Genomic DNA, 24,177 nt, shown 5'->3' with positions numbered 1-24,177 from the left:
TATAAACAACTTAAAACTATAGAATCCTAACACACAGGGATGATGTGATCTATTGCCTTCATTTTATGGTTGAAAAAACCTAAAGATAATTCATTTGCCCGAGGTCACAAAGCTATTAATTTGCAGATCCATGGCCATGAATTCTGGTCCCTAGAGTCACTGTCTGGTAATATTATTTCAGATATTTGAAAATAGTTTTGAGGCCCCTCTTAGTCACCTTCGGCCATAAGGTTTGAATTTCTCAGTATCTTAGACACTCTCCTGGTTTTAGCCCAGTTTTCCAATAATCATAGTAACAAAGACTCTCTAAGGTACTGCAGGGGAACAGAAGCATTCATTTATTACTAATAGCATTTTCACTGAGTATAATCTTTACGTAAAATATTCTGGGGGACTTCCCTGGTGGCGTGGTGGTTAAGAGTCTGCCTGCCAAAGCAGGGGACACAGGTTCGCTCCCTGGTCCGGGAAGATCCCTACTGAGCCTGCGCTCTAGAGCCCGTGCTCCGCAACAAGAGAAGCCACTGCAATGAGAAGCCCGCGCACCGCAACAAAGAAATAGCCCTGCTCACCGCAACTAGAGAAAGCCCGCGTGCAACAACGAAGACCCAACACAGCCAAAAATAAATAAATAAAATAAATAAATGTATTTTAAAAAATAAGATAAAATAATCTGGCATTCTTAGCAATCAAAAATTTATCTGCCTTATGGTTGGGTCATCCCACTTTGTAGTAATAAAACTATATCTTAAAAAAATAATTAAAAGAAAAAGACCAATTTATACGAAGATGGATTTAGAATAATTTCTACCTAGAAATGACCCAACATTTGGAGAATTTTTGTAGAATAATATATACTCATGGAAATGATATGTAGACCAGATAGCAATAAGGAAAATTGTGTAATAAATGAAAAAAGTAAAATAGAAGATGGCATAGTAATTGCAATGTATAGGGATGTGAAGAAATTAGAATTGTAAACTGTGGATCCTTTAAGGTAAAAGGGTTCTTTGTAAAATCTTGATGTTTTTTCCTTCTCTGGCATTACTGATTAAACCCACAGTAAGGACTGTAGTGCCCAGAGGTGAACACAGCTAGGGTATAGCGTTGTTGGAAAGAGAGGGAAGAGGTGAGGAAGGATAGATCTGGGCCAGACTGCGTGCCTCAGTCCATTCTGACTGCTGTAACAAAATACCACTCGAGGCGTGGCTCGTAAGCAACAAAAACCTATTTCCTGAGGACAAGGATTATGTTTAATTATCTCTGAATCCCCGGCACCTACCATAATGCCTGATACATAGCAGATAATAAGCAAATGTTTGTTGGTGATCCATTACTACATCCAAGATATTGAAAGACAAGGGAAGATAGAAAATGTAGACACTAGGATGAACTAGAATTATCAAGGAAAACTTTATTGAGGAGGGAAATATACAAAGGTAGATCTTTTCATAATCAGAGAAGAGTATGAAAGTTACTAAAGGTAAAAGATAAAAAGCATAACGTGTCGTCTGTGATGAGGTGGAGAAGAGTAAATGTGTTTTGTGTGATAAGAAGGAGAAGCAGTGAATGTGTGACATAATTAAATACTTTGTCCTAATAAAACTTGACTCTTCAGTACCATGTCTAGAGATTGTTAATGAAGACAACAGTCCTAAACTTCGCTCCTTTTGGAAACCTCAAGTTGTATCAAAAACATACAGGAAAATGTTTCATTTAGACAAACAATATGGTAAAAACAGCATAGGGAAAATCATGAGCCTTATAGGCTGGCAAACCTAGGTTTGAATTTTAGTTTTGCCACTTAACTAACTGTATCTTGGGCAAGTCACTTAGCTCTTTGAGCTTCAGTTTTCTTTCTGTAAAATGGGAATAATAATGCCTATCCCACAGGGCTGATGTGGGGCTTGAATGTGGTAACTCTTGTAAGGTATCCAGCGTAGTGCCTGGTATGTAGTAGATGGTCAGTAAACTGTTATTTTTAATAATGTGAATTGATGCATTGATGTGTTTGTGCTAAGTCAAGGTGGACGTTTGGGTTGTGTATGTTTGGGGACATGTACACTTGAGCCTACTTGATCTGAGGGTAATTGGACTTTTTGAAATGGAAACACCCCAGAGAAGGACAGTGTGTAACACTGTGCTCCATGGCTGTTTGTCTCTTTAAAATGAAGAAATGCAAACAGTTCTGAGTGTGTGGGCAATTGTATAAGGCGAAGGCTCAAATAAGAAGCTAATAATTTTCTTACTAACTACCTGCTGTACAAACTGTCATGCAAATACTGCCTTATGCTTTATGTAAAACATTGAAACCCCCTATGACTTTATTCTTCTGCTTGGATTTTTTTCTGTAGTAAAATACATCGTTGTATTAATTTCGAGTGTGTTTGTCTGTAAACCAGCCAAATATTTCCTTTTAAATACTTGAGCTCTATGTTGAATATACAGTTATGGCTCTTAGCACATTGCTTTTTTTTTCAGTAACTAGATTTCATCCTCTAATCCTTTAATGGGCTTTTAGTTCCACATGTACTAAGATGGCTCCGATCCATATTAAATGAAGATTTTTCATTTCATGCAGGTTCTTCCAGGGGACCCAGCCCCCTAACCATGGGAGCCCAGGACACCCTCCCTGTTGCAGCAGCATTTACAGAAACGGTCAATGCCTACTTCAAAGGAGCAGATCCGAGCAAGTAAGCCTGGGACTTGGTCCATTGTATTCTCCAAACTCTATCCAATTCAGTGGGCACACCCTATATATAATTATTTCATTCCATATCCTAAAACCAAAAAAAAAAAAAAAATCCAGTCAACAGTAACAGGTGGCATACCTAGAATTAATTTGATTAGGAATATTAATTCACTGCTTTTTAAAAAAATATGCCAAAAGGTCCAGTAATCTAATCTAATACAGAAATCTCTGATTCAGTTTTGGTTGCAGGTTACAGAAAACCCAACCAACTCCATCAGCAAGGAGAAAATGTATTATCTCACAAAAGGAAATGTCTAGATCATGTCTTTATTGTCTTAGTCTTTCCTGGGTGGGAGTCACCCACATATAAACTGAAACAATGGTGCATTGGAATGAGAACCTGGAATAAAACCACCTTTCCATAACATGCAGATACGTAAGAGGACAAGTTATGTGTTACCCTTGTTAAGTAAGGAAAAACTAGCCAAAAAAATAATCACAGCAAAGTAAAAATTTTAGGTAAAAATGTACCACTCTCTATTTACGTGAGCCTGATTACACTTATATCAGTACAACTTGACAATGGGCTTTACCTGAATGTACATGCTTCTCTATAAGGTGTCCCATGGATGGGGTTCAGGAAGTCTATGGATCCCCTGAAATTATATTTCATATCTAATGTGTGTGTGCACATGCACATTTGTCCATAGACACTCTACAGTGTTCATCAATTTCACAAAGGGGTTCAGATTCAAAAAAAAAGTTAAGGGCGATTTTTAGTCTACACTGAAAACTAAACACCTAAGTCAAACTGGTTTTCAAGTGTGTCACTAATACAATTCCAGGTCTGAATCTGATGTATAAACAAAGGACAAACCTAGGTGAGGAAAGAATTGCTTTTTATTTTTTACTTGCAGGGACTAGAGCTTAGAAAACCTTGGTAGCCATGGAAATAAAGATGAGAGAAAAAATTAAATGTGCATATAGAACACTAGACTGTTTTATAAAAATTTTTGAAATAGTGATAAGTATAATTAGAACTTGGAACTCTATTTTAAGTGAAAATCTATATGACTAATTGTTAACCCTCTTTACATTTCAGAAACACTAGTTTTTTTTTTTTTTAAGTCTAAATCTAACAACATTATGCTGGAAAACTAATATAATTAGTAACTGCACTCCGTTCTAGCCACTGAGATCTAGCAATCTCCCTAAATATCCTTTTAAACAGCATTTAGGTTTTATTCTGGGCCCAGAGTTTTGCAGAGAAACAAATACTGTGGACGCTGGCGTCTTGGTTCATTTGCTCTGCTATAACAGACCAGCTGGCTTATAAATAACAGAAATTTATTTCTCAAAATTCTGGAGGCTGGAAAGTCCAAAACCAACGCCCCGGCAGATTCGGTATCTGATGAGAGCCAGCTTCCTGGTTCATCGGAATCTTACATACTGGAAAGAGCTAAGGAACTTTGTGGGTCTCTTTTATAAAGGCACTAATATCATTCTTGAGCGCCCTATCCTCATAACCTAATCACATCCCAAATATCATCACATCAGGGATTAGGTTTAAATATATAAATTTTGGGAGAACACAAGCATTCAGGCTATAGCGTTCTGGTTTCTCCCACATCTCTTCTTTTTCATCTTCAGAGCAGAAAGATCATTTGCCATGACCATGCATCAACAGCAACTAAAAGCTCCTCATACAGAATATGCATTTGAACTGTTAGAGAAAAGTAAGCATCATTAGCTTAGGTTGTATACAGACTTTGTATACATACATACATGTTTCTTCTGTAGACCCTTCTTTGAGTAAAGAATTTGCATGACTTTCTGTCACACCAGTTTTAAAGACTACTTATTACTGACTGACCTAGACCTTAGAAAGCTCAGGCTTCCCTGAATTGCAGGTAGAAACACACCCTAAAAAAAATGAGTAGTCGAAAATGTGGAGAGGTGTCTATAATGGAGTGAAAAACACTAAGGATCACACGAGAACGAATGCTTTTTTGTCTGCTTACTAATTGTCTTTCATTCATTCATTTATTCAGAGAGATCCAATTGTAGTAGGGGTACTTCCACTTCTGGTCCCCCCTGAAATCTATTTTCAATGTAACATGTCACTCCTCAGCTCAAAATCTTCCTAACTTGTTCAAAGTTAAAGCCAAATGCTTCATAATGGTCTATAAGATTTGTCCTTCACGACCCATCCCAGTTGCCACCTCTCTGATCTTGCCTCCGTCACCCTCATCCTTAATCACTCCCCTCTAGCCACTCTGGCTTCATGGCTGTTTTTCTTTCATCAGCCCAACCCCACCTGCACCTCAGGATCTTTGCATTTGTTGCTCCTTCCACCTTAGTGAAATCTTCTCGAAACTATCTGAGTGACCTGCCCCCTCACTTCCTTCATGATTCTTCAGCAGATTTATCAGAGACCTTCTATGTAAAATAGCAATTCTCCTGCCCTCTCCGCCGTCAACACTTCCTTTCTCCCTACTTCACTTCCTCTTCCCTCGTAGTTAACATACTTCCTGTTTTCTAGTTAATGAACATGCTAATTAACATGTTCCATGTTTTCAGTGTCCACTGTCTGTCCCTTCCCCCACTAGAGTGTAAGCTTCATGAGAGCTGGGACTTTAAGTATTTCGTTCATTGTTATATCCTCAGTACCTAAAACACGGCCTGGCATGGAGAACCCAGTGCATATTTGCTGAACAAGTTGAGTTGAATTACTCACCTAACATTTACAGAATGTCTATTATGTGGCTGCCATTGTGCTAGACAGGGATATATTGGTGGTGAAGACAATTGATATGGAAAATAAAACTTGTACATAAATATAATGCAAAGTCCACTATAGGAGAGGTGTAGATATGGGGCAATGGGAGTTAAGAAGTCCTTAATAATAATCTTTTTTAAATCCCAAGAAGTGGTACAGCAGCCTACCAGTCACCTGCGAACCTGTCCCTATGCAAGCTGGGTCCTTCATCTTGTTTCGGTTTCCCCAGCACACTCTGACAAGTGTCTGCGGAGGTCTATACCAGTGAGCCTGGTGTCCATGACTTTAGCATTCCAGTGATGTGGTACTTGAGCCAAGTTAATACTAGTGCTTCTCCTATGCCCTTCCAAATTAACTGAGCCTTTGATCTGTGGATGACTGCACATATTGAGTCTTTTTTCAGTTATATTGCCATAAGTAGCTGTAGTGTATACTGTATATTGGTAGATGGGAGATTTAGTATATTTCACTGAAATTATGAGATCTGAAATTTATGAACAGATCATGAAGTGACATTCTTCTAAATTTAATTTCATCTCCAAGCAGTGAATCACTTTAATTGCTGTTCCTTTGTTATTCACTTTCAAAGAAACAACTCAAGTTCAAAAGTTCGTTCCATCATGGGGAGAGGTGGGGAGGAGGATAAAGCCAAACACAGCGCCACATAGAGAAATGATGCAGAAAACGCACGTGGCTTTGCTTTGCCTGTGGTTCTCTCTCATCCTGTATCAAAGACTTCCCCATTTGTTTTCAGACCATACACTGGAAACAAAAATCTACTACTGGTTTTCTGGCATCTGAGTCTTTCTCAGTAGCTCAAAGGCAGAGAACTCCTTGACTTTGCTGCCACCTGGGGGAAACATATTTCCCGTTATTAGCTCCTATTTGAACAACTCCTGTGCTAGGAACGAATTCTCTAATTCCCAAGAAAACCTTAGGCTTCTCAGTTATAGTCTATCCTTCCCTTATCACCATATTTCAATTAGTTATTCAAGTGTATATCTCCCTGCTTAAACTAGAAGTTTGCTCAAGACCACATTTGTCCTGTTTCTCACTGCCCATTCTAGTGCATTACACGATGCCTGGTACATTGATTAGGCAGCCAATATATAATTGTTAAATGTATGAATTTATTTTTAAAATACTTTATTGAGTTCCTACTCTGCACTGGGTTCTGTGTTTTATACCTTTGCCTTCCCAGAACCTAAGACACAGTACTTGCCTTCACAGTAGTAAATATGTGCAAGAAACTACAAAGCAGTTTTTTTTTTTCTAATCTGTCCTTGGGCTTCCCTGGTGGCTCAGTGGTTGAGAGTCTGCCTGCCGATGCAGCGGACGCGGGTTTGTGCCCCGGTCTGGGAGGATCCCACATGCCACGGAGCGGCTGGGCCCGTGAGCCATGGCCGCTGAGTCTGTGCGTCTGGAGCCTGTGCTCCGCAGCGGGAGAGGCCACAACAGTGAGGGGCCCGCATAACGCAAAAAAAAAAAAAAAAAATCTGTCCATTTGTCCAAGGAAACTAAAGAAAGGAAAAACTAAAGAGGGCTGAATGGAGAAGATATTAAGGAAGACCTTGGAAAGGCCTGCCTTTGAACTGAGTCTTGAATATGAAAAGGAGTTTTTGCCTGGTACCCAAGTCAATAAAAGGGGATGATAAATAAAGGAAGGGAAGCAGCCTATGTGCAGAAGTGTGTATGCTTGAACAGAAAACCATGAGCGTAGTTATCAAAGCAGTAGAACTTACACTTTATGAGAGGGATATATTTCTGATGACCTTACATAAATCAAATCCACACATTTCCTGACCAAAATTGGCCAGTGTTTCTGTTGACCAGCTAACATGATGCTGCCTGTGGTAACAGGGAGAACCCAGTTTACAAGGCTCTAGACCAGTTGACTTGGAAATCTTGCCATTCTAGACAGATGTTTCATTTGTGGGGATTCATATGGTTTTAAATTTACTTCATAAAGTACCTGTGTCAATATTTCCATATTGCAGTTTTTCGGATTTCCATGATTTAAACTCACATGAAATGTAGCCACATCACACACTGATAGGAACAATCATTACTGTTGAACAAAGACTTTCCTTTAGTGAGTGAGCATAGGTTGAAAATATTAATTTTTATATAGAAAATTTCAGATCGACTTAGACACTGGATGGATTAATAAATCACCAAAGATCTGACTCTGACAATTGAGATGCAGTTCAGAAATGTAATGTAGGGCTTCCCTGGAGGCGCAGTGGTTGAGAGTCCGCCTGCCGATGCAGGGGACACAGGTTCGTGCCCCGGTCCGGGAAGATCCCACATGCCACGGAGCGGCTGGGCTCGTGAGCCATGACCGCTGAGCCTGCGCGTCCGGAGCCTGTGCTCCGCCAAGGGAGAGGCCACAGCAGTGAGAAGCCCGCGTACCGCAAAAAAAAAAAAAAGAGAAAGAAATGTAATGTAACTGATGAGCCTGGGCGCTTCACCTATCGGCTTATACTGACTACTTCTCTCATAGTCCATCTGACACTGTAAGCCCTTTGAAGGCAGGGGCTCTTTTGCTCATTTTTTTTGAATTTTATTTTATTTATTTTTTATACAGTAGGTTCTTATTAGTTATCTATTTTATACGTATTAGTGTATATATGTCTTTTGCTCATTTTTTAATTGCCTCCCCACTCACAACAAAAACAAACAACCCCAGCTTACATAGTTAGGCGTCCATAAATGTTTATTGACTTAATAAATTCCACCTCCTCCCCTTGCTGACTTTCTTTCAAAAGAGAAACTTTATCCTCCACCAAGACACCACCTAGAGCTCATTTTGAGCAACCTGGAAAAGAAACTGAGCAGATTCCTTACCAATTAAAAAACCATTTGAGCAACCACTGCTAACAGTGGACTGAGTGATGGTAGGTGCTGAAGTCTAGTTTAACAAGTGCTCTGAGTAGTTATTATTTTCTTCTAGAGTGGTCAAATAAAATTTTTCTTGCCCACATATTGAAAAACATAAAGAGTAGACTCAGCTTAAGGGGAAGTCCAGGCTTAGCACCAATTCATCACCAGTAAATCAAGCAAGCCTTATGGGTCTGAAAGATAGAGAAGGAAGATAGCAGAGTTGGCACCAAACTGAGAGCTCAGCAATATTCTGCAGCAGAGATGGAGGGGCAAACTTCCAGAAACCAGAATTCTCATTCAGAGCAGTTCAGAGTTAGGGATGATATTATCTGAGTGGGAGGAGGGGCACATGGCACCTTTAGGAAGCTCACCTGCCCTCCACCTCTACCCCAAACCCAGCCTTACACATACAAGGCTATAGCAGTTCTCCACACAAGCTGTTTTGAATGTGTGCCAAGGACCGTCTCATCTGAGCCACTGTGCCTCGTCAATCACAATTACACAGCGTATAAGGTGACTATGGGGCAAATAGAGTTTCCTATATTCAAGTGTGAACGAAATTTTCATTTATTAACCTCAATTTCCCTAGAAAGTACACTCCTGAACTTAAAGTTACAGAAATGGTACAAGGGTCAATTATCCAGATGTACAGGAAAGTTATAAAGAAGTTCACTCATTTTAAATATTTACCATTTCCCAAAGAAGAAAAATCTTTTTGAGATTTCTGCTTCTGGTTAAGGTGGAATAACAGGGACCAATTTACCCTTCTACCTGAAAACACTGCAGAAACAGACAAAATATATGAAACAATGATTTGCAAGACAGAGGACCTTAGGTGAAGGACAGTGACCCCTGAGAGGTGAGATTATGATTGCCCCAACTGACTTCCTGGAGAGTTTCCAGGCCATGGCATAGGGAGAGCCCAACAGACTCACAGGTGTTCGTGGGAGGTGTCTCACTGAGGCACATTCCACTGCAAAACTGGCTGAGGAGGGTGCCCGAGGAAGCTAATGGCCCGTGGGTCCCGCAGACCACCATGCACAGCAGAAGCTGGCTATGGAGAAGGTGTGCATATGATAGGAGCCTGGAACCAGGGACCCCATCTGCATTAAAAGAGCTGGGCACTGGGACAGCCCAGCCACACGTACCTCAGGAGCCAGAGGCTGTGGAAGCTGCCAGTGTCACTGGGCACTAGCAAAGCCACACGGGTTGCAGTACCCACACTCTTGGGTGCCACGTGCCTCCTGCACTGCAGGAGCGTAGCTCTAGAAAAGCCTTGAGTACTGCAGAGGACTGCCTAGCAAGCGCACTGGAACCAGGAAGGGGAAAAAGTCTCTTCCTCCTGCAATGTCTTTCTAGTGCCCTCTACTGACAAAAAGTAAGATAGTGCCTGTTACGTTGGCAAAGAAAAAATATATTAACGGCCCAATACTAATTCTCTCAGAGCAGACAGTAAAGGGTGAATTGGAACTCCACTGATTTTATGTGGAAATTGACACAGTGATCCTAAGTTTCATGTGGAAATACAAAGAACTTAAAATAGCCAAAACTATTTTGAAAGAGAACAAAGTTGGTAGACTAATACTACTTGATCTCAGAATAACTTTAAAGCTACAGCAATCAAGACAGTGTGAGATTGGTGTAAAGACGGACAAAATAGGTCAATGGAAAAGAATAGAGAATTTAGAAATAGGTCCACACATATATGGACAACTGAATTTCAACAAAATTACCAAGTGGATAAATTCAACAGATGGTGATAGAACACTTAGATACCCATATCCACACACTAAAAAATGAACTTGGACGCATACCGCCCAGAAAATATACAGAAATTAACCAAAAATAGATCATAAAGCTAAATGTAAAACTAAAAATTAAAAATTTCTAGAATAAAACATAGGTGAAATGTTTGTGACCTTGGATTTAGCAAAGATTTCTCAGATAAGACTCCAAAAGAATAAAGTGATTAGCTACAACCCATAAAAGAATAAATTGATGAATTTAAAATTTCTGCCCTTCAAATTACTCTTAAGAGAAAGAAAAAAAAAAACAAGTCACCGACTGGGGAAAAAAAATCTTTGCAAAGCATGTATTTGATAAATTACTTACATCCAGAATGTACCAAAAAAAAAAAAAAAACCAAATTAATAAGAGAACAGAAAACTCAGTTTTAAAAACTGGCAGAAAATCTGAGCAGACACTTCAGCTGAGTAAATAACTGATGACAAATAAGCACGTGAAAAGGTGCTAGGATCCTTAGCCATTAGGGAAATGCAGATTAAAACAACAATGAGGGCTTCCCTGGTGGCACAGTGGTTGAGAGTCCGCCTGCCGATGCAGGGGACGCGGGTTCGTGCCCCGGTCTGGGAGGATCCCACGTGCCGCGGAGCGGCTGGGCCCGTGAGCCATGGCCGCTGAGCCTGCGCGTCTGGAGCCTGCGCTCCGCAACGGGAGACGCCATGACAGTGAGAGGCCCGCGTACCGCAAAAAAATAAAATAAAAAAAACAGTAGGATACTGTTACTCACCTATGAGAATGACAAATAAAAAGACAGATCCTACCAAATGTTGGTGAGGATGGAGAGGAACTGAAACTCTCACGCTCAGCTGTATTTGCCACTTCACAAGACAGTTTGGCAGTTTCTTAAAAAGTTAAAGGTACACCTATCATGTGATCCAGTCATATATTTATCCAAGAGAAATAAGAGCATGTGCCCATACACGGGCTTGTACACGCATATTTATCACAGCTTTATTTGTAATAGGCAAAAGACAGAAAGAATCCAAATGTTCTTCAACAAGTGAATGATTTTCAAAACGAACCTGTGGTATATCCATATTCCACCCAGCAATAAAAATACATGAGCTATCGATTCACACACTACATGGATGAATCTCAAAATAATTATGCTGAGTGGAAAAAATCAGACCAAAAAAAAATCACACACCTTACAATTCTGTTTATCTAAAATTTTAGAAAGTCCAAACTAATATGTAATGTCAGAAAATATATTAGTAATTACCAAGGCACATAGAGGGAAAGGATGGAGAAGGGCAGGAGAGAGGAAAACAAAAACACAGGGGGAGACTCTTAGGGACGTTGGATATCTTGATTATCTTGATTGTGCGATGGTTTCATAGATGTAGATTATGTCAAAAATGATGGAAATTTACACTATAAATAAGCACCAGTTATTATATATCGACTATACTTCAATAAAGCCCTTTTTTAGAAAGGATTATTATTCCTTCCAAATTATCATCCAACTGTGTTAACTTATATATATGACTGATTTTATAATTTCAACCAGATAGACAAGTTAATGGAATAAAGATCTAATTAAGTGGGAAGCAGGAAGTTTACCCCATGTGTCCATAAAAGAACACACTCAAGGCATCAATCACATTACTCAGAGAACTAAAATAAGTCCCAGTGAATAGTGTGATAACATTGTGCAATTTAGTATCGTCAAATATGCTGCCATCAATTCAGCAGTCAAAGAGAGAGAATCACCAGAATAAATGATTCTGTTTGTGAGGTGAACATACAGACTTTTCTACAGAAAGAAAAAAGCTGCACTTTTCTTCTAACGGTGCAAAAACACCTTCAACAAAATAGCCACCTTTTTTGGAGATGTGTTAAAATAAACCTTTGAGTCCTCAGTTCTTTAGATATTGTAAGAGCTTACTTTTCCTCTCTTCTGCTGTGTCATATTGTTACAGAAATCTTTGCTTTTCACAACTGCTTTGATTCACATGTTGACCTAGGTTTCCTCTCTTTCCTCTCATGTGTTGTGATATGCCAGATGTATCGTGAAGATTACTGGAGAAATGGTGTTGTCCTTTCCTGCCGGCATCACCAGACACTTTGCCAACAACCCATCGCCAGCTGCCCTGACTTTTCGGGTGACAAATTTCAGCAGGTTAGAACACGTCCTGCCAAATCCCCAACTTCTCTGCTGGTAAATATATTTTGCACAAATTTTTTAGAGATGTGTGTGGCTTAGCACCTTATTCTTAGATGAGGGATGTACTTTAGCGAGAGAGATACACTGCACTGAAATTACCACTACTCAGATATATTTATAGATTCAATCCCAGAACTTTTACCAGCTGTAAAAATTGTTGGTGGGTGACTGTGTGTGTGTGCATATATGTATTTTAATGGCCAACTATCTCAAGTGGCTAAAGAGACATTTAGAGTAATGAAATCTGCATTAGTGACAATTTAGTCATTGTCTGTTTTGCTTATCACTGGTAGACAATGGATGAGGATGGTGGAAAATGAGCCCAATAAAAGGAATAAAGTCCATTGGTTGTATTAGCATCTTCTAAAATCAAATGATATCTGAACTGTGAGCTACTCTTCATATAAGCTTGAAAATCTCTTTGTTAAACATGTAATTTCATTGTACTGTAATGATGATTGTTTTGATGGAACTTTACATGTATGGCATCAAAGAAGCTTATGTGAATTTGTTTACATAAATACACTTCTTCACATTTCGTATTAAATCTGAATTTGATGTCTTTATCATATATATATATATATATATACGCACATGCACATTCACACAACACACACATATATACATGCTACTAAAAAATGATCCACTCTACAAGTTAATTATTGACAATGGATGAGACAAAAAAAGTCATTCTTGACAGTTTTTTCCATCAATATGTCCTGATATTCCATCCAAAATTCTCTTTCTAAAATGGCCACTTTTTCCCTGTTATCATCACTTCTTCTATCCAAATGATGACTGTCATTTCCCTGGACCACAGCAACTGCTTTCCTCCTTCCCTCCCTGCATCCAGTCTTGCCCCACTCTTACACACAATAACCAGATGACCTTTTTTGAGGTAAATCAGGTTATCCTCGCTTGTAGTCCTCTGATGGCTTCCCATTGCATCTGTACCAGAATCCAAACTTGTTACCATTGCCTTCAAGACCCTGAGTCATCCACTCTTGCCTGTCTGTCTGTCCTCATCTCCCACCATCCTCCTCAGATTCCTTGTAGCTCCAGCCAGACCTGCCAGTCTTGGGAACTGCTGAGTCCTTTCCCACATCAAGACGTTGTATGCTTGTTTCCTCTGCCTCCAACAGGATTTCCACCCGTCTTCACTGGACTCTTACTCATCCTTCAGATCTCAGCTCCACTCAGCCTCCCCTGACCTCCCCACTCTCCTCCCCATTCCCACACTAAATCACATCGCCTTGTTATTCTCTCTCAATCTTCCCTATTCTTCCCTTTGTCACACTTACTAAAACTAATAATTACATATGTATTTGTTTTCTTCATCCATCCATCTCCCCCACTAGACTGTAAAATCCATGAGGGAATAGAACACATCTATTGGTTCACCACCGTATCCTCAGTACCTTCCACTATGCCTAATAAGGACTTGAGTAGTCTTTGCTGAATGAATGAACAATTCAACTATAACTTAGAGAATTTTGTCAAGCTGGATATTTATGTAGAAATAACTAAAGGTTATTTGGAATCTGAGGACCAATACAGTCACTCTCTTTCTCTTGCCCGAATGAGACTCTTTCGCTCCCGTGATGAAAAAACAGTCACAGGTGCTTCAGGTGATGACCAAGATCACCTCCTTCTCTTTGGTCCTTGTGATGGTTTAATTGGCAAACTTGATTCCAGGCTTAAAAATACAAAAGAAATGCTCACCCTTTAAATGAAAAATAAATGTGAAATGATCAAGACTGGAAATTGGGAACTTCTTATTTCAGTTTCCCTCCGTGTTTTTGATGTGCACAGCGAGTCTCACAGCGAGTTAATTTTATTTTTCTAGGTTCCTCCATCTGAAATGAGGAATTACGTGCCACCATCTCACCAGTTTGTCTGTAAATATCACTGGTGTGATAGTTATAGCTTTTGTTGCACTTTTAGGCAGTTATGTTGCCAAGTTCTTAGGCATATGTGTCAGAGTTTTATACTTACATTAATATATCAGTCTTATGAATTGAACTAAATATCAGTCTGAGAATGTTTTGTGTGACAAAACATTATATGGACCCTTAAGTTGTTTTTTAAACAAAACAAAAGCAAAAACAAAAAAATTCTTATTAATTTGGACTTTATTAACTCTAAGTATTTGATGATTGTGTCAGGGCTGTGATTGGTGACCCATCAGTCCTAGAGACTATTTGGTTTTGGTATGTAGCTCCACTCCACCACCCCTGCTGCCACCCCTACTTTTCAAAAGGTCATGGAACCAAGCATTATTCTCAAGTGCTGTTCAAGCCTTTCTTCATCTGTTATCTTACACCCAGCCAATCTTCTCAGTTATCCTTACTGAAAGACTTATTTAGGTTAGCAGCTTGGCCCCTGGAGACATTTGGGTTTGCAATCCCTGTGACAGGGACCAAATTGAAATTTACTTCTACTTTTCCCTTATGAAAGGGATTGGCTTACAAAGGATGTTCAGGAACAATCGCTAAACCAGTTGAGTCTGAAGAATTCTCAAGGCTTTATGAGTATTCAAGAATCGCATCTCTGTGCAAGCTTTTGATTGACAAACCTTTCTTGACTGTTTGTTAAAGCAAGTTCTCTGAGGAATTATCATAGACATATGACTTAGCTTATTTTGTTATTAAACATATAATTGGGATTTTCTCAGTTATTTGGATTTACTTAGCGCAAATTAATAAAATATTGCTGGATATTAATTCCACACCTCTTTTGGTATAGTGGGAAAGTATGACCTGCAGTAAGACTGACCTGGGCTGGAATCTTGACTCTCTTACTTATTAACTGTTCAACCTTAAGTAAATTACTTAATTTTGCTGAACCTCTATTGTTCTTAGCTCCAGCCTCCTTGTATAGCTACCACTCTGGAGGCTCTGGGTAACTTGGATGTTTTAGATAATAACAGTTTAGTCAACACTTATCAGTATCCTTAGCTTAGCTGGGCCAGGGGCAGGGACGAGGGGCCAGGAGTCTTTTCCGTTCACTTCCTCCTGCCCAGAGGCACAGGGTTTTCTCTGTCCTCAACAACCTATAGCAGGCACAACAGAACCACAGGGGTCCTGCTGAGACCACTCGTTCCTAACTGACCAGAAGCAGTTTCAAGGCCCTGATGTTTTTGACTCAGCTCTTGATATGTTTGGCTTCTGGAGGCTGAACCATAGGAACTTACTTTCGACCTGCCTTTATCACTGTATCACACCCTTCTGTCTCTGTGACCTCTAATTTTCTCTTTTTATAACATATGCTTATTTTTAAAAAGGAAGATAATTCTTCTTTTGCAGGCTAGATTTTAATGATATAGTTTATAATGTATCTAACAGAGTGCCTAGCACATAATAGAGGCTCAAAAACTTCTAGCTACTATTATTGTATTACATAGGATATTCTGAAAGTGAAATGTCAGTAAGTTACTGAGCCACTTGGGCCCCAGTTTTTTCATCATGTGAGAAGTGAGCAGATGCTTTTCACACTCTAGCCTGATTCTTTTTGCCATTGAGACAAACATTTTCACAAGACATGAGGGGAGTGGCCTGTGGAGAGGCCGCAGAGTAACACTGATGACCCTCATAGGAATACAAAACTCCTTAATTCACCAAGACTGCACTCTCTAGTGTAATTACCATGGTTATTATCATTTAAATTCCAGGATCATCTTATAAGTGAGGTGACTTTTTATGATTTAAATACTCTTAGAGGAACTGTTGTGAATGCTAAAAAAGGAGCATGATAATTTTAGTATCACCCTTTTCTCCTCAGTTGGAGATAAAGACCGTGTTTACAGATATTTGTTTACACATTTGTTTACAAATGTTTGCTTACAAATATTTACTAAGTAATTTCTGAGACCCTACTCTTCAAGTAAATTCAAAAGATAATCAATGTACTCGGCTCCTTGATTGCATTAACCGACTAATTCATAGGAAATGGTGGCGATGTAGAAAGGGCTATTAAATTTGGGTTAATAAATAATTCAGTGTTTAAAGCAACCAGTTATCATCATGATTGGTTAATATTACTGGGTAATATTACTGGGTATAAATCACTGAGATTTATAGCAATACAATAATGCCTCCCTATGGGTATTAATCTATTAACATAATACCATTCAGGACTGCAATTATACTAAAACTATACTATTGTCAATAATATAATCTCTACAAATTGTCAAAGATGGAGATAGAAATCAGATGACAATTTGCGAAGATGCTTTTTTGTGTGGTTTATGTTTGTTACAAAATGCTACTCAATCATTTTTTCTTCCCAATTGAATAGTGATAATACCCAAAATGATGCCAATACCAAGGAATTCTGGGTAAACATGCCAAATTTGATGATTCATCTAAAGAAAGTGTCGGAACAAAAGCCCCAGGCTACATATTATAACGTGGATATGCTCAAATATCAGGTAAGCCTATTTATATGGTCAAGGTGTCTCTTTCACATTACAAATGTATATTCCAACATACCTAACATTAAATAAAAGTAGACAAAGTAACATTTCTTTCAATATTATTTAAAAGCTACAATTTATAAGAAAATAGAAACCTTAGAAGACTATTTGGAGGCTATATAGTGTCAAGAACATTCATACATATTCTTATTAGTTGAAACCTGCAAGTAAAAAATTTCATTCAAATTTAGGGAAACATGCCAAAAAATGAATTTTCAGAAAACTACATCAATTAAGATTACAAATATTGACAAAATAGTTCACTGTAACTTTGTTAAGAATATTACCATACTAAAATCTCTTACTTTAAATGATTAAATGTAAGTAACTTGGTGTTTTTTCATAATGTGATAGTCTATGAAATAAATTCTGATGAAACTTATGTTAAGAAATAATTTAATGAGAATATTTGGTACAACACATTACAGGATATGAGAACTTTCTTTTTGTATTTAGGATTTCCCTTTACCCCAAAATATTACTGATTTAATAAATAAGCCTGTTTCAAACCAGGATCCTATAGAGCTTGAGTATCCCACTGATTCCTAGCCACTTGATCTCTTCTGAAAGTTGTACTTTAATAGAAATCAGTGCATCTCAAACATGAGCGTACTTTACAATCACCAGGGAGGTTATAAACAAATGCTGATTCTGAACTGGTGCTAATTATACACAGACACAGATATAAAGATAGATAGATGTCTATATAAAAATCTATTTATAGATAAATAAAGATGGAGATGGGGGGGAGGGGAGAGGGATAAAGATAGAGACAGAGACAGAGACATCTACTGGGCCCTGACACTCCCAGAGATTTTTATTTAATTGGTTCAGGATGTGATGTAGGTGTATATATTTTTACAAGTCCTCCAAATGATTATAATGCACGCTGTGGATTGAAAACCACATGTTCTAAGGGAACCATTGAACGTGAAGCATCTATGTAATTGTACATTTCACAAAAGTACAAATGAATATAATGGTTTTCTACTAAGAATAATATCATTGAAGCTTTGGACATTATAACAAAATGTAGAAAGTAGACAGAATTCACCTACTGTAATATGAGCTTGGTGTAAAGTACTATAATGAAGGCAAGAGACTGAATTCTGGAATTAAGTCAGCTTCCTACTGTCCACTGACCTTGGGCACTTAATGTCCCTGAGCCTCAGTTTCCTCATCTGCAAATTAGGAAAAAATGATTCCTACCTAGGTATTTTATAGGCTGTGAGACACTCACACCCTAACACATTTCAAAGTACTTTGTGAAATGTAAGTAGCCCTAGGCCTGACATTTTGTTTTAAAGGTGCTCTGAAGAATCCCTTTTGTTGTGGTTTAGTTGTGTTGTTGTTATTGTTTTTCAGCAATGCAAGGGATTGGCTGGGAAGCATAATTAGCATTTTGTGAGATCAAATCACATCATGTTTACTTTCTGGCCACCAGTAGCACCCTCCCAGTAACTGGGACAATCACATAGCCATAAAGCACCTCCCCAGGTAGAGGAGCTACTAAGAAGTTGAGAACTCCTGCCAAGGACAGAGTATAGAAATGGATCAGGAGAGTGGGTCTGCTCTGCTTTTGAGCTTATCTTAAATAACAGACTTCTAAATAAAAGTGCATTTGCAGAGGATTGGGCTGCTAAAAATATTTAAAGTTTAAAAACTTTATTATAAAGCTTATCATAGAGATTATTATAAAGTTTTAAAGCTTTTATTATAATGGTCATCAAACTAAAATTATGTCATCAAAAGCCATGTCTGTCATTTTATAAAAGAATCCATGTCTGGGTTTGTTTCTGCAGCAAAACCATGCCTGACTTTTAAGCACAGCCTGCCTTCAGGTCCACGTGGTGTCCATATGTGCAGGCATTACTAGGCCAATAAACAGCTGTTTATATTCTTTAAAATCAGCAAAACTCATACTCCATGAGTAAAACTGCAAGGGCACAGACACCACCCACACAGCCCCTGCTGTGCGTGTGTACTTATAAAAGGTACATAGAAATAATAACCTTGCAAATTTTTCACTGTGGGCCCAGGATTCTAGTTGATATTATTGTCTTATAACTTTTTGTTGCTTCTTCAAGCCTGGCTTTTCCTTAGTCAAATTCACCTTCGTCTAACTCACTGGTTTGTGAAGAGCAAATATGATAAGAATATTAATAGGTAACATGTATTAAAATGTTAACTCCTTACTGTATGTGAGGCACTAGGCCGAGTGTTTCATATAAAACTTCTTCTTCAATCTTCCTAACATCTCTAGGCATAAATATTATTATCATTTCTGGGACTTCCCTGGCAGTCCAGTGGTTAAGAGTCCGCCCTTCCAGTGCAGGGGGCATGAGTATGGTAAGGGAACTAAGATCCCGTATGCCACACGGTACAGCCAAAAACTTTTTTAAAAATTAAAAAATATATATTATCATTCCCATTTGGCAGATGAGGAAATAACTGAGGCACAGAGAAGTTTTCAGTGACTGGTCAACGATCACTCAGCTTGGAAGTGACAATCAGAACTCACACCCAAATATATCTGAAAAAACCAAAAACACTAATTTGAAAAGATACATGTTCACAGGAGCATTATTTACAATTTGCCAAGATATGGAAGCAACCTACGTGTCCATCAATAGATGAATGGTTAAAGAAGATGTGGGGTATATGTATACAATAGAATACTGCTCAGCCATAAAAAAGAATGAAATTTTGCTATTTGCAGCAACATGGATGGACTTGAAGGGCATTATGCTAAGTGAAACAAGTCAGACAGAGAAGGACAAATACTGTATGATACCACTTATATGTGGAATCAAAAAATTCAACCAACTAGTGAATATAACAAAAAAGAAGCAGACTCACAGATATAGAGAACAAACTAGTGGTTACTAGTGGGGAGAGGGAAAGGGGAAGGGGCAATAGTAAGGGATTAAGAGGTACAAACTATTAGGTATAAAATAAGGTACAAGGATATATTGTACAACATGGGGAATATAGCCAATACTTTATAATAACTATAAATGGAGTATAACCTTTAAAATTATGAGTCACTATATTGTGCACCTGTAACTTATATAATATTGTATAGCAACTCTATTTCAATTAAAAGAAAGAAAGAAAGGGAAAGAAAGAAAGGAAAAACGACCTCACACCCAGGATTGGCTGCCTTCTTGGCCTCAGCTCCTAACCAGTGTGCTACCAGCTCCCTATCTGACATAAAGTGCATTGTAAACTCTAAAGTGCTATAGAAACTTTAATAATTGATTTTATATTTTTAATCGGTAACAGTTCACCTGAAGCGCCCAGCACTCACTCATACGGCACCCTTCATGGTGATTTTTTTACTGAGTGCTCGTTTGTGAGCGGCGCAAACAACATTATGACTTTTTGATATCTAAGAATATTCCATTGGGAGATAATAATAGCTTCTGGGTTTGTTTCAGATTAATATTCAAGCCTTAAGTGTTCTCCTTCCTGTCTTTGGCAAGGTGTCAGCCCAGGGCATTCAGTCCACACCTCTGAACCTGGCAGTGAACTGGCGATGTGAGCCGGCAAGCACCGACCTGCGCATAGATTACAAATACAATACGGATGCAATGACAACGGCCGTGGCCCTCAACAATGTGCAGTTCCTGGTCCCCATAGATGGAGGGGTAACCAAGCTCCAGGCTGTGCTCCCACCAGCAGTCTGGTAAGGAGCCATTAGTCCCTTTCCTCTTCACCAAAGGGCTCCTGGGCAAAGGGATCACAGACTTTTTAGCATTTGTGTTTCCTACAGGAAGAGATCACAGCAGGCCTGGGTGTCAGGGTTCAGGGCATTAAACAGAAGCTGCTATAGCTAATTTCAAGCAGAAAATGATTTAACACAGGGATTTAGATGTTCACACAAAAAAAGAGGAACAAGCTTTAGACTGGATCTCCAAGAATATTTCCCAGAAGATTGCAGAACTGGTCCACCAGGGGAGCTGCTACCTCTGCTACAACCAGGAAGGAGAGAAATTAGAAGGCTGTCAGTGGAGCCATTGAATTCAAGAACCCACCACCCTCATGAGAATCCAAGGATAAGAAAGCTCCTACTGGCACTGCCTAAACTGCTTCTCAACAACTACAAAACTGAGACTGGACTGGAGCACTGTTTAACAAGATCCCCACATCTCAGTTAGGCTGCTGACCAGCAGAAAACAGCCCAAAAAGCATCAGGAAAATGGCCTCTGCCTCCCTTCTATCCGCCAGATCTCAAGTAGTACCTATAATTGATGGACCCTAATCTGCATCTAGGACCCTAATTACAAGGGAGTCTGAGTTTCATTTTGCAGCCTCTGGACTATTAAAAGGCACACTAGAGAAGGTATGGGAACAGAAACAGAATAGACACTGAGTACCAATAGCAGATGTTAAAAAAAGCCTTTTCTCCTAAGGAAAAATACTCCAGTTTTTCCATATGATTGTTAGAAGCAAAAAGTAGAACATTAAAAAAGAAAAAAAAAAAAAAGAATGTCAGCCATGTGACAGCTCCAATTTAAATTACCTGAATTAATTGATCAACTAACACTTCCCATCTATTTATTCAGTAGATGTGTTAAAAAAAATTTAACTGCATTGTCCTCTAAATGTTTATCTCTCTGACAGTGTTGTGACTAGTTACAATAAGGAAAGAGAAAGGAGAGTATTTATGTATGGATGAACGGATGCATGGATGGCTGGGTAGACAGATGGAAGGAGGGAGTGAAGGAGGAAGGGATAGATAGATAGATAGATAGATAGATAGATAGATAGATAGATAGATAGATAGATAGATGGAAGGAGGGATGGAAGGAGGAAGGGATACATAGATAGATAGATAGACAGATAGATAGATAGATAGACAGATGGAAGGAGGGAGGGAAGGAGGAAGGGATAGATAGGTAGGTAGGTAGGTAGATAGATAGATAGATAGATGGCAGGAGGGAGGGAAAGAGGAAGGGATGGATAGATAGATGATAGATAGATAATGCTTTAATTGTAGCTAAAATTTTTAAGATCATTTTTATTAATTAACACTATCTGGAAAAATACGACTTCCATTAAACAGAAACCCTTGCATATGAAAAAGTCTTTTACCTACTTTATTTTTAGGAATGCTGAACAGCACAGAATATTGTGGAAGATTCCTGATATTTCTCAGAAGTCAGAAAATGGAGGTAATGTAATCACAGGCTTATTTTATTTAATATATAAAGCTGAAATAACTTTCAGATATTAGAAACTTATTAACCAAAATACATTTAGCACTAAAAGTAAGCAAAATATTTCAGTTCACTTTGGTATATACTTATTTTAACCAATAAAAGAAAATAGTTCTTCAATGAATCCTCTGCTACCTCTTTTCTGCCCAAGACCCCACATCAAACAGACCATACTTTAAGCAGAGAAGAGCTTTTAATGAGGCATATTTCCATTCTGTATCAGATCTCACACTCCCTGATAGCTAGATATTTTTCACTTTCCTCTGATATTAATCATAAACTGGAAAATACATTGCGTTCCAAGCAGCATGCTTCCAAATTTTGAAGTACCATTTGGCTGAATTACATTTTTATCAGCGTGCAAAAAACGTCATGAATAATATTTAATGATAAATTTTATTCTATTTATACTGAAACATATACTATTTTCTAGTAAGTTCGATTTTGCACATTAACTTTGAATACAATTTCCAAAGTTATATCCAGAATGTTGTGTTGACTATCTTGTAATAATACTCTTTTTGTAGGAGTGGGCTCTTTATTGGCAAGATTTCAGTTATCTGAAGGCCCAAGCAAACCTTCCCCATTGGTTGTGCAGTTTACAAGTGAAGGAAGCACCCTTTCTGGCTGTGACATTGAACTTGTTGGAGCAGGGTATAGATTTTCACTCATCAAGAAAAGGTTTGCTGCAGGTAAGTGGGTATCTTGTGAGTTTCATCTGCAAACAATAATGTTGCCTTAGCTACTCTTCCTTAAGAAGGAATAGGTTGTGATTTTCTGATCATCTTCCTCCTCTTCTTCCCCACTCCCAATCCCCATTTCCCATCACAATCAGAAAGCAAACCAACTGTTGAATGAAGTAAAAATAGGACAATGAAACTGGGAATCAGAAATCAGGAAGGTCCTGGATACTTATCATGGCTCTGGCTATTTCTTATATGGGACTGACCTGTCATTCCCATTATATAGGTGTGTACACTGAGGTTAATGGGGGTAAATCCTACTTTTGTTACATTGACAAGCAAGATGAATGTTAATTTTGAATTTATCTCTTACCTGAAAACTTTTCTTCTTCAGCAGGTCTTCATAGATTTTAGACTTGTCTAGGCTTAGCTGAGATCTAAGAGGATCCATCTTCACTTTAATAGCACCTTAAAAAGTCTAGACCAGAGATCAGAAGTGGTTGCCTAGAGCTGAAATGTGATAATGAGACAGGTTTTTGGCACACACGAGAGTTTATTGGTGGGGATTCCCCAATATTAAGGTGATTATCTTGGTCAATGATTTGTTGGAATACATCCTGGTTTTTATGTCTGCCTTATTGACATAATTATTAACTGCACCCATTTTGTTCTCAAAAATGGCCCAGGGTGGAAATTATATGGTTACTCTTTCTATAAGAAGTTGGATTCTCCCATCCAGGAACAAATCTTCCAAGCTATTCTGGGCAACCCAAACCTCTGCAAAGTATTCCTATATGGAAATGTGAAAAGGCAACTAGCTGGTCTGGAAAGTTGAAAACTTAATAAACTTTATGTATTTTATGTTAGTATTGGACCCTTCAATTACATAGTATTGGCTTCTAGGAGTAGGGCAGGAAGAATAGAAATGTTACCCACATAATAACCACATTATGGAACTAGCAGGTAACCGTTGATATGTTGTTTTATTTTGCAGGAAAATACTTGGCAGATAACTAATAAAATCTTATGCAAGGATTTGGAGGATTCATATAATGGAGAACTACTGTATGAGAAACAGGTTTTAATTTTGGTTTGATGAAAACAAACCAAAATCTGCACTTGGGGTATATCTGCTGGAAATGTCAATGACTTTCAGCAATGATTTCCCTCACACAATACCATGATGACCAGTCCTACAGTATTTACTTCTAGGTGTAATATTGTTAATGGTTTTAAAATGTAATTATTGTATTTGTAAATTGTACTCATTCCAGTAAGGCAGTTATACTTGAGTTTTAGCATTTTACCATTCCTGAAATGGATGTAATTTAAACTGTGGTATGTAAATTTAATAGTAGTACTGTTGAATGGCACAATGCTTACAGAAGTAGATTGCATTTTGTCAATATATAAAATTTAAATATAATATTGATAGCTGTCATAAGGGGGTGCCACACACAAAGAAAATTCAGTGGAA

At 38.4% G+C, this 24,177-nt stretch overlaps 1 protein-coding gene across 1 annotated transcript in view; it reads left to right on the top strand.

Moving 5' to 3' along the window:
• The window catches only part of SGIP1 (SH3GL interacting endocytic adaptor 1), a 209,902-nt gene extending 185,978 nt beyond the window's left edge, over positions 1 to 23,924 (top strand). The window contains exons 20-26 of the mRNA XM_082667976.1: positions 2,579 to 2,690; positions 12,160 to 12,315; positions 16,618 to 16,750; positions 20,281 to 20,483; positions 21,908 to 21,972; positions 22,545 to 22,709; positions 23,695 to 23,924. Of these exons, the coding sequence (XP_082524102.1) occupies positions 2,579 to 2,690; positions 12,160 to 12,315; positions 16,618 to 16,750; positions 20,281 to 20,483; positions 21,908 to 21,972; positions 22,545 to 22,709; positions 23,695 to 23,717 (857 nt within the window). The 3' untranslated portion in view covers positions 23,718 to 23,924. The remainder of the gene's footprint in view (positions 1 to 2,578; positions 2,691 to 12,159; positions 12,316 to 16,617; positions 16,751 to 20,280; positions 20,484 to 21,907; positions 21,973 to 22,544; positions 22,710 to 23,694) is intronic.
• Positions 23,925 to 24,177: the final 253 nt, after the last annotated feature.

The sequence above is a fragment of the Grampus griseus genome, assembly GCF_964374135.1.
Source record: "Grampus griseus genome assembly, chromosome: 1".
Lineage (NCBI taxonomy): Eukaryota > Metazoa > Chordata > Mammalia > Artiodactyla > Delphinidae > Grampus > Grampus griseus.
This window is presented reverse-complemented; position numbering and strand designations above follow the sequence as displayed.